Source organism: Patella vulgata, chromosome 3, assembly GCF_932274485.2.
Source record: "Patella vulgata chromosome 3, xgPatVulg1.2, whole genome shotgun sequence".
Classification (NCBI taxonomy): Eukaryota; Metazoa; Mollusca; class Gastropoda; family Patellidae; genus Patella; species Patella vulgata.
In genome coordinates this window covers 7,272,819-7,284,356 of record NC_065881.2, presented here as the reverse complement: position 1 = coordinate 7,284,356, position 11,538 = coordinate 7,272,819, and the positions used below count along the sequence as shown (strand labels likewise).

The 11,538-nt window shown below is 36.7% G+C and overlaps 1 protein-coding gene across 1 annotated transcript; it reads left to right on the top strand.

Annotated features, from left to right (window-relative positions):
- Positions 1–2,924: 2,924 nt before the first annotated feature.
- LOC126815908 (E3 ubiquitin-protein ligase TRIM56-like) lies at positions 2,925–5,413 on the top strand. The gene has a single exon (XM_050542006.2). The coding sequence runs from the start codon at positions 3,526–3,528 to the stop codon at positions 5,014–5,016; it is 1,491 nt and encodes a 496-aa protein (XP_050397963.1). The 5' UTR covers positions 2,925–3,525; the 3' UTR covers positions 5,017–5,413.
- Positions 5,414–11,538: the final 6,125 nt, after the last annotated feature.

The window sequence follows — 11,538 nt, the reverse complement described above, 5'->3', positions numbered from 1 at the left end:
AATAATAACATAGCAAAACGGTGTTTAATTCTGATCATCTAAATTATCAAACGATATTCGCCGAAGTAGTAACTGAGAAGGGCGTGTTTTAAGATATACATAATGTATCTTACTATTTTTCGCTTATATAATTTGATTTTCAAATACAAACCATTAATACTTATCTTAGCATTAAAACAATCAACCATTTGTGGTTATATTGAAATCTGTAAAAGACGCCTTCTTTTTGAATATATTTTTAAAAAATAATAAATGGAAAAAAACATATTATTAACGCTTTTTCAACACGCAATTGTTATACTCTTAGTGATTTGTAGAGCGTCAAATCACAATGTTATTGTACTGTTTTAAATTGTAGATTTTATTCATTCATGTAAAACATTTATTACAATTTTATAATAAAATGTATAAAACACTGAGTTCGAGATTCAAATCACAAATCCATCCAAGCTAGGATACTGCAAATCCGAATATTTTTGTTTATAAAATATTTACTTTCCATTCAATAAATATTCCAGTCATCTAGTTTTGGATTTGGGGGAATTCATTCTCCTTTTCCCATATATACAGATTGCCGTATTATTTAATAATCAAACCAAACAGCATGTAATCAAAGAACGCTTGTATCCGCCATATGTAATATTGTCACGTGACATTGTTATGTTTTGTTTCGCTCGGGAAGCGTTTATTATACATAATAGAACTCCAGTGTAGTAAGCCATAACTATGAACAATATCATGTCCCAAATAAATAATCTAATTTGTAGATCTGCAATTGGTCACATGATGGTCCGAACATTATTTGTATGGCTCTATTTGTTGACAGCAAATACCGCTAATAATTATCTTGGATAAAATACCTCGTTTAGTAAACGAGGCAATTTTACCCAGCCTCGTTCTGAACAAAATACCTCGTTCCAAAAACAGGGCAATTTAAAAAAAAAAACACGTTTTGGAACTCCAGAGAAACGAGGTATTTTTTTTACCTCGTTACAACGAGGCAAAATCGGGGCAAAAATTTTGACACGTTTTTGCCTCGTTTGGACAGAAATGCCGAACGAGGCATTCTGAGGTTTATAGTGATACACCACTACGGGTTCTTCGTCGCAGAAGACACTAACGTCGGCATCGTCTGAGATGGAGGACTCCATAACCAGAACTGGCACATCGTATCGGGTTTCGGCTGTAAACGATTCTTCTACTTCCATAGGTTCAGTTGTTGGGACCTCCATAACTTCTTCTTGTTGTTCGTCCATATCTTCCGTCTGCTTATTAGATTTAAGGTTGTTTTTTAAACATAAATTAGATTACAATTCAGCTAACACAAAAGTGTAAAAAGATTATTTTCTAGTCTGTGCCCGCGTTTATGTCTACTCTTGGCAAAATCGTTATAATATAAAAAAAATCATGAAACAAGAATCAAAATGGCCGCCAATCGGGTCTCCAACGCCAATCCAACCTCCCAAGATATAATTTCAAAACAGATTCTTACCTGCTGGTTCAAGTCGAACCGTTTCTGCTTTAATCATAATGTGATTCTGTAATGTAAGTATTTGAACAACATCGTAGCGCCGAACAACTAATGTTAATTAAGCATGATTTCAGAAAAATTGAACAGATTTGATAATAACATGCCGAAATTTTTTTCCTGACCGCGCCATATTATAAACATGAACTTCCGGTTTAAATTGTTGGAGTTTTTTTTAAGGAAACGAAATACTAATATTATACAGAGAAACAATATCGATGCTAAATTACATACATGGTATTATTTTTTTTATATAAATATTCACAAACCTGCGGTCTTGTATTCTATGTGACCATTAGCTTACATTTGTCAAACATATCACTGCTCCAAAATCATTTCAGCACGTTGTTAAATGTTAAATTAATTGTGTGAAATCACTTCATTGAATGTCCGCTTCCACCAAGATGATATCGCAGACAAAATGTAGCCTATAGTACGTTGATTTTATCAACCAATCACATTCAATAACAGTTTTACTTATTTTCTTGTCAACGCATTTGGAGTCAATTGTTAAAATCACACCGGGCATGAGCGCTCAACAGGCCTTTGATCTACCAGTTTATTGGGCCCAACTTTATTTTAACTATAGACATCTTAACACCAATTAGCATTCAAGTCTGTCTGGCTATATTGTCTGAGTAAAAAATACCTTTCTCTTACTTGTGGACCCCCGGATTAAGACTTTGTATGGAGTTTAAATTAAAAAAAAAAAATATTTGTTGACGGTACACATTACTTGTGTCAATTATATGGAAAAAACACAAGATTTGTGTTAATGCATTAAAAAGAACACAAGTTTGTGTTAATGCAATGCAAAACAACACATAACTTGTGTAGAATAATTTTCACACAAGTACTTGTGTTGAAATCCAACACAAGTTTTTTTTCAGTGTAGTGGGAAGAAACCGGGGGACTCGGAGAAAACCCACGAGGTTGGACAGGTGACCCTACTCTTTGTCACGTACAACCGGGTTATCGATAAACGTCAGTTGACTTATTGACAGACCTTATGATACAAGACGCACGAGCTAACCTTTCGCGCCCTCCCCCCTTGTTCATTAGAATGTGGGTTAGAAATGGATGTTTCCAACCACTAAAAGACTAGCATACTGACATATACAAAATATATTTACTATAAAATATACGTATTGATATGTAGGCACATTTCAGATGTATCTAAACATTTGAGCTGACACATGTTTGTAATACTGTTCAACTTTTAATAATCCAATAAAAACAAAAACAACGCGCCGTACGTGTTATGTAGCGCGCAGACCAAGAACGAAATTATTTGTGATATCTTTAGAAAGTCATAATGGTGACCCAAATTATTAGAGACACAATCATTTCATTCAATATTATATGTTGTTTAAATGTGGACTGGCTGGGTATGCGAGACTATTAAATGGAAATTGAAAATAGACGTTTCTAGGAATATATACACTAATGTTAAATCAGATATTGTGAATACCTATTATTACTTCCAAGAATTAAAACTGAAAGTTGAACAGTGGTGGTTATCATGTGTCACGCGTCAGTAAGTGTTTGTATGTAGACATATTGGTGTATACACATGTATATGAGTGTGATATGTTACGTGTAAGTACACTATGACCTTCCTTATAATCAAGCGTATTCAGTTACTATAGGATCTATATCATAATAGGACAGTGTGAAGTCAAATCGTGTTTCATTATAGAGGTGTATATAAGCTTTCTGTGATATCTGGTAGTGGTATATGTATTAAAACAGGGACACTATTACTGTAATAACAGCGACCTATTTATTATACATGATAACTCACATTTGGAGGTGAATTAATATATTTGTAAGCGCTGGATGTAAATATACCGAGACAGACAAGACAGGATAATATTCATGTGATTGACGACCGTAACCCTTTAAGTTTGCAGATGTACTATTCATGTGAGAAGGCGACTTTAACTTAGCGAGTTTCAAGAAACATTATTCGTGTGATAGGTGACTTTACAATCAACATGGCTACTTTCGACCAAGAAAAACCAGTATGCAGTATTTGTTTAAACGAATTTCAACAACCCAAGATTATCGACTGTCAACATTCTTTCTGTCTGAACTGTTTAGAAGATTATATCAACAAAGTATCTACTAACAATCAGTTTCCATGTCCATTATGTCGTAATACTGTTAGTATCCCTACTGATGGCGTTATGGGTTTTGCCTCTAATGTAGATGTTCAACAGGAGTTGGCTAGTGATATTTGTAAGACAGAAGTTCCACCATGCGATGTTTGTAAAACTGGTGTTGATTCTGAGTTCAGGTGTGAGGATTGTGAACAATATCTGTGTAAGTCTTGTAGAACCACACATGATGGACTTAAGTCTTGTCGTGGACACGTGATTTTGGATGTTAGGGTCGCATTGCAGACACCAGGTAGGGGTACCGCCGAGTCTAAATCTAAAGATATCTGCCCAAACCACCATGATAAAGAAGTGCGATGTTATTGTAAAGATTGTTCAACAGCTGTTTGTTCCGATTGTTTTGTGACAAACCACATTTCGCACAAATTTGTTGATCTTTATGGTGAAAACATCGACGTTGAAACCAGAGATGAGCTAAAAGTTTTGCAAGACGATATAGAAACTCAAATTAGTCAATTTGAAAAGTTCTGCAAATCGTTGACCAAAATTAAAACAGATATTGAATACTCTGCAAAAACATCATGTGATGCCGTTGACCAACAAATTGAACAGATCTGTTCTGAAGCCAAACAAGCTGGAGAGGAAATAAAAGCCGAAATTCAAAAGTCACGTGACGAGGAAATAGAGAAAATAATGAAACTGCTGGAAGAGATGGAAATATTAATAGCAGATTTAAAAGCCAGTGTCAAATGTACCGGGGGTGTTATAGAAGATACATCTATCGTCCAGGTTTTAAACAGAATACCACAAGTTAAACAGGAAAAGGAGGAGAGCGGTTTAAGAAAGTTGGATATACCTGATGTAAAATACACGTGGTTTGAACAATCTGTGATTGATAAAACATTGTTAGTAAAACAACTAGGATGTTTACTGTATCAAGAAGAATCCACTTTTACAACTAGTTTCAACTTGGATGAAGTTGAGTCAGAATCACAAGGATATGATGGAGTATATGGTGAAGATCATTATATTCAAGGTTTACCATGGTATATTGGAGCTGTAAAGAAAGAGGAGACAAACACTGTACCAACTCTATGTGTTTACCTAGAACTAAATGACACAGAAGACACAGCCGATATTAAATCATGTAAGGCTGACCTCAGGTTCACACTAATTAATATAAAAGATAAACAACAGTCTTTGAATAGAGAAAGTAATGGTTCTACATATGAACCTGGATACGGGCGGGGTTGGCCTGGATTCATAGAATGGGATAGACTTTCTGATAAAGAAAATGGATTTCTTGATGACGACAACAACTTTACTGTACAGACAACAGTCAAAATAATCAAGATTGAACGTAATTAATATTATTATAGATGAGTTCTAAATACATACCTTTCTAGTTGTATGACAAACTCATTATAATATTTAAACTGAATGATTATCTCATAAAACAACTAGGTCATTTCGGGACTAACACATGGTTCAATTTTATTTCAATAATTCGCTTGTAGAAAACCCTCTTCGACTTCGCATGGCTGTACTTATGGATCTGCAAATTGCTTTATTATTTCCTACCATATCCTTATATTATGATATTGTACATTTTCACCCGAAAAGGCTTTATTGAAATTTGCATATACTTATATTATAACTACTGTTCTCTTGATAATCAACTTAACAATATATAGTGATTAGAACTGTTTAAGTGTCATTCATATTTTGAGTTACGTTTACTAACTATAAACGTATTAAAGCCTTATCAGTTGTTCTTATTTTTATTTCCAGCCCCGTATACAATCTAGAGACTGATTATTACACAGAGATCGCCCCCTATATTAATACATGTATTATAGATCAATGAACATGTCTATCTTACTTGAATCGGACTATTTTCCCCTAGACGAGATCAAACCTATGTCATCTCCTTATATGATGGGTCGGTGAAGAACATTTCACACTAAAATTAAAAATCTCATTTAAATTGGGTTGTCTCCTGACATTCAGTTTATATTAAAACTTGTCCATAATCTTATATCTTCGCTCTATCCCAATAGATATACCATATATGGTCAATGATCATTAGACTATTCACAGTTGTATCCAAGTAGGGTGTCTTGTCACAATCGCAGTATTAGTTGCTCAATTATACACCGCGTTTCAATGAAAGGGTCTGTTGAAATTGTCCGTTTAAGGAAAGTATCCTTTTGATCGATCAATGTAGCAATACCTGTGCTCTGTTTGTCACGATCATGAAGCTCATCAGAAAAAGAATAGTTCAGCAAATTTACCAAAAATGCTTCTGTAAAAGACGATTTAAATCGCACGCGGTGAATAAGAAGTTGGCTGGCTCACTAGGTCATGGTCCCGTGTCCGATCCTGGTGTTGGCCGAGAAAGCTTCCAGTGCGATGCAAGTGGTGAAGGAAGGAGAGCACAGATCAAACCAGGCGCATATATTTCTTGCAAAAGGTGTTCATTGGCTAATCCCTCATGCCAGCCCCAGAACGCAGATTTTATAACAAAACTTCCAGAACCTAGTGTAGTAAAGACAAGTAAAACGAAATTTTGAACTATGAAAAACGAAACGAAATAGGATCTGTGTTTTAACCAGATTGCATAATCTGCAGCAATTACGTCTATTGGCTGATGTAATCACGTCTATTGGCTGATGTAATCACGTCTATTGACCGATGTAATAATCTGGTACAATAGGAAGAAAAAAAAACCAAAAATATAAAAAAATATAAAAAGGCTTAGGGGTCTATAACTTTTGATAAAGTATACTCTTTTTATTAAGAGTATACATCTAATATTCTGATACAGTATAACGTGACACCACTGTCTAAACAACTCAACGAAGTTGAATCGATTTCTGATACAAAAATAGAGGACCATTTGCAAGATATAAAGAGAGCTCGGATAGAACTACCCCCCCCCCTCTCCATTCCTACACGAATAAAAATGTCCTGTAAAGAATTATAAACACAAAGGCTAGTGTATAAAATATAACTTTAAACTGGGCACATAAACACAATATTTATTTGAAGGAGGGGGGGGGGGTATTTTGAGATGTGTGGAACATGAAACATACTAGAATTGATTTGTTGCATTTCTTTTCTTTGATGTATGTTGAGCATAATTATTGCAACCGTTTCAGAGAGGGGGCGCACAATTTCTAAACCCATGACGCAAAAGGCGCCACTGCACTCTTTCACGGGGATCACGGTGGCTACGTGGGTAAGATGCTGGCTCGCTAGCCTGGAGGTGGGGTGTTCGATCCCTGCATTGGCCGAGAATGTTCATCCAGGTTTTACGGCGTGGTTTCCCCCTTGTCAGGGATGCAGGAAGGAGGCCCTGACAGGGACAGCTGCTAGTCGTTCGGATGGGACGAAAAACTGAGGTCCCGTGTACACATTGGCGTGCACGTAAAAGATCCCTTGACAGTTGGAATTCGATATAAGAGTAGGCCGTAATGCCGCTATCCGGGCAAAATTTCCTTAATAGCACTGTATGGCGTATGCCCGTCTTCATTAGCCCGGTTCGGAGCAGAACTGTAGGACGTTAAACCCCATTTTATTTCATTTCATTGCACCCTTTCACTTTAACCTTGTTACAGAATAGAGAAAGCATGGTGAATATTGTGTAGTAAATATTCTATAGGTGTAATAATCTACTGCAATTATTTAAAAATGGGTTAAATTACAAAAATGTGTTTTTGTATGTGCAACCAGTTTTTAATAAACGTTCGATTTCAAACAGAATTATAACAGAATTGAATGTTTATTATGAAACTGCTTTCTATAATCTTACACTACCATATTAAAAAAACCCTGAAGATACCGTTTTGATTTTAAAGATTTTATTCTAACAAAATGGTAATAAATAGATGACCAATGGCTAGTATTAACATTATATCTTCTATATCACAGATGTTCCTGTAAATAAACAAACGTTTATATAAATATATTACAGATTTAAATAAAATATATTTATAGACATTATTATAGTGATTACATTAATATACAGGTGTAGACTGGTTAGCTCTGATCAACCAGACCAACTGTTTACCATGGTTAAGAACACGTGACAGGGTGTGGACTGAGTAGCTCTGATCAACCAGACCAACTGTTTTCCATGGTTAAGAACACGTGACAGGGTAGCTCTGAGCAACCGGACCAACTGTTTACCATGACGAGAAAACTAAACTAGCTTGATTCACAATTTCTGCATCCCACTCACATATCATTTTTTATCTCGGAGTTAGGTCATTATATTTATCAGTGGATGTCCCTGTTAATATAAATGGTAGTAGATGTATATATTACAGTAGTGTATCATGAATGTTTAGACGCATGGACTTCAAAATTGGGTAATTGTTTTATGTGTTCTAGAATAAACATTTACTACTTCGTGCATGATAACCGTCATAACTAAGGAGATAGTTGGGCAGAAATACAACACACCCGTTCTGTTAATTTATTCCAACTGATAAACAAAACAAACGACACAAAGTCTACTTGATTTGTTCATTTAACAGATCTTTATGCCCAGAATGGTATACGTTATTTTTATGAAAACCGGTCATTCCTACACCCCCAATTATAAGACTTTAAGCAGCGTACTGCGTGTTACTTCCATCGCGATCATTTGATTTACAAACATTAATAAATTATTAATTTATATTTCGAACTTACTTTACTTTTTGTATCCGGTCATACCAAGACCTCCCATGCCAAGGCCTCCCATGCCAAGACCTCCCATCATCATAGGGCTGTACATTCCACCCATCATACCAAGTCCACCTCCATACATACCCATACCACCCATCATGTATGGACTGTATCCTCCCATCATACCTCCCATACCCATACCTCCCATCATACCAAGTCCACCCATCATACCCATACCTCCCATCATGTATGGACTGTATCCTCCCATCATACCTAATCCTCCCATCATCGGGTCTACTCCAAGAGCAACAGTGGCTAGAGCCAGACAGAGAGCGAGAGATAAGATGGTGTTCATGTTTTAGAGTTGATGCTGAAAATCAAAAATGTAAACTATTAAATAAATAAGCAACTTGGGTCTTAGGAGCCTTTTAAACTATAACGGTGGCCATCGTGGCGGAGTGAGTAATGTGGTTGCTTACTAAAGAGGATGACTCCGGATTCTTCCCTGTGTTGTCAGTGATGCAGGACGAGGAGGTGTTGAGGCTGACAAGGAACAGTGTCTAGTCCTTCAGATGAGTAGGGCGGTTGCTTACTAAAGAAGCTGACTTGACAATTGGAATTCGATGCAGAGAAGAAGAAAACGCCGCTGTTCTGGCAAAATTCCCCGCATACTACATTACTCAGCGTGTGTCTGTCTTGATTGGTGCAGTAAAGTAGGATGTTATACATCCTTTCCTTGCTAGCTTGTGTCCGTCTTGATTGGCTCAGACAAGTATCAGGTTATACATCCTTTCATGTCTTTTCTTTGAAAATTTATCCGAAGAATTTGAAACACATAGACGCTTAATACACTGTTCTCTTTGAACACACACCTTTAGATATATAAATCATTCAAACAAAATTAAAATCTATATGTTAAAAAGGTATACATTAAAGTCGACGAATTTGATCGTTTTTCATAAAATGTCTAATTACTCACGGCTTAATAAATGCTAAATTATTGATAACGGAACATTTAACCGAGAAAACAAAACCAAAAATACTAAAACGGCAGATAATACCCTTAGCCCTACAAGGCTGACAAGGGGGAACCACGTCGGGAAATTCAGAGGAACTTTCTCAGCCAACACGGGGCCGCCAGCTTAGCCAGCCAGCGTCTTACCCACCGAGTCACCGCAGCTCCCTGGGCTACTGGAGACGGGATTCGATCATAAACAATACTTATAATACAAATGGATTCTTTTTACCTGGTGCTTTGAGCTCAGGTATCTTGTTAAGAATAATTCGTGTTGTGAAGATTTCGTTCAAGTCATTTGTTTTTATATATTTTCTTCCGTCATGGTTCATACGACAAAACACGCTCGTAATGGATTTAATTGACATTACTCGGAATTATGTCACAATTAATTAAATTAACATTAATAACATAGCAACTCAGACACATAAGATGCTTATAAACTGACATATTTTCCATTCATTACGACATTCTTATATATTATTCTAAATGAATGAATGAACGAATGAATGAATGACCCCAAGGCGGGTCATACACAATACCATATTAGTGACTTAATGTAATTTGAATTAGATGAGTTGTCGTATTGACCCCTGTATAAGACCCGTGTACAGGGAAGTGTAATTAGTATACCAATTAAAGGTAGTATATAAATATAGGTATATTTGATAAGATAACCAACAGTTTTCTACAAGACATCTTCGTGTAAACATCTACAGGTAAGTATTAATTAATTCATTAATTTGATGAAAAGTCTAATACTTGAAATATCAGAATCTGAAGTCAGTGTTATGGGGAGCCACTGTGGCTCAGTGAGTAAGACGTTGGCTCGCTAACCATGAGGTCACGGGTTCGCTCGGGTGATGGCAGACAAAGTTCCTCTGAATTGTTTGGTGCGGTTTCACCACGTCGGTGGTGTTGGACGGAGAACCTGGCAAGGATAGTGTCTGTGTAGTCGTTCGGATGGGACAAAAATGAGGTCTTGTGTACATATTGACATACACGTAAAAGAACCCTTAGCAGATGGATTTTGATATAAGAGTAATCGGCCGTAGCTCTGAATTTCCCGACGTGGTTCCCCCTTGTCAGCCTTGTAGGGGTAAGGGTATTATCTGCCGTTTTAGTATTTTTGGTTTTGTTTTCTCTGTTAAATGTTCCGTTATCAATAATTTAGCATTTATTAAGCCGTGAGTAATTAGACATTGTATGAAAAACGTTCAAATTCGTCGACTTTAATGTATACCTTTTTAACATATAGATTTTAATTTTGTTTGATTGATTTATATATCTAAAGGTGTGTTTTCAGAGAGAACAGTGTATTAAGCGTCTATGTGTTTCAAATTCTTCGGATAAATTTTCAAAGAAAAGACATGAAAGGATGTATAACCTGATACTTGTCTGAGCCAATCAAGACGGACACAAGCTAGCAATGAAAGGATGTATAACATCCTACTTTTCTGCACCAATCAAGACAGACACACGCTGAGTAATGTAGTATGCGGGGAATTTTGCCAGAACAGCGGCGTTTTCTTCTTCTCTGCATCGAATTCCAATTGTCAATTCAGCTTCTTTAGTAAGCAACCGCCCTACTCATCCGAAGGACTAGACACTGTTCCTTGTTAGCCTCAACACCTCCTCGTCCTGCATCATTGACAACACAGGGAAGAATCCGGAGTCATCCTCTTTAGTAAGCAACCACATTACTCACTCCGCCACGATGGCCACCGTTATAGTTTAAAAGGCTCCTAAGACCCAAGTTGCTTATTTATTTAATAGTTTACATTTTTGATTTTCAGCATCAACTCTAAAACATGAACACCAACTTATCTCTCGCTCTCTGTCTGGCTCTAGCCACTGTTGCTCTTGGAGTAGACCCGATGATGGGAGGATTAGGTATGATGGGAGGATACAGTCCATACATGATGGGCGGTATGGGTATGATGGGTGGACTTGGTATGATGGGTGGTATGGGTATGATGGGAGGTATGGGTATGGGAGGTATGGGTATGATGGGAGGATACAGTCCATACATGATGGGAGGTATGGGTGGTATGGGTATGTATGGAGGTGGACTTGGTATGATGGGCGGAATGTACAACCCTATGATGATGGGAGGTCTAGGTATGGGAGGCCTCGGAGGTGTTTATGGCAAATAAGGTGAGACATAAAGACAATTTTATTTTTAAAAATGATTTATTCAA

Excerpts from the sequence above, each read along its gene's own strand:
- LOC126815908 (XM_050542006.2), top strand. The coding sequence starts at position 3,526 with ATGGCTACTTTCGACCAAGAAAAACCAGTATGCAGTATTTGTTTAAAC.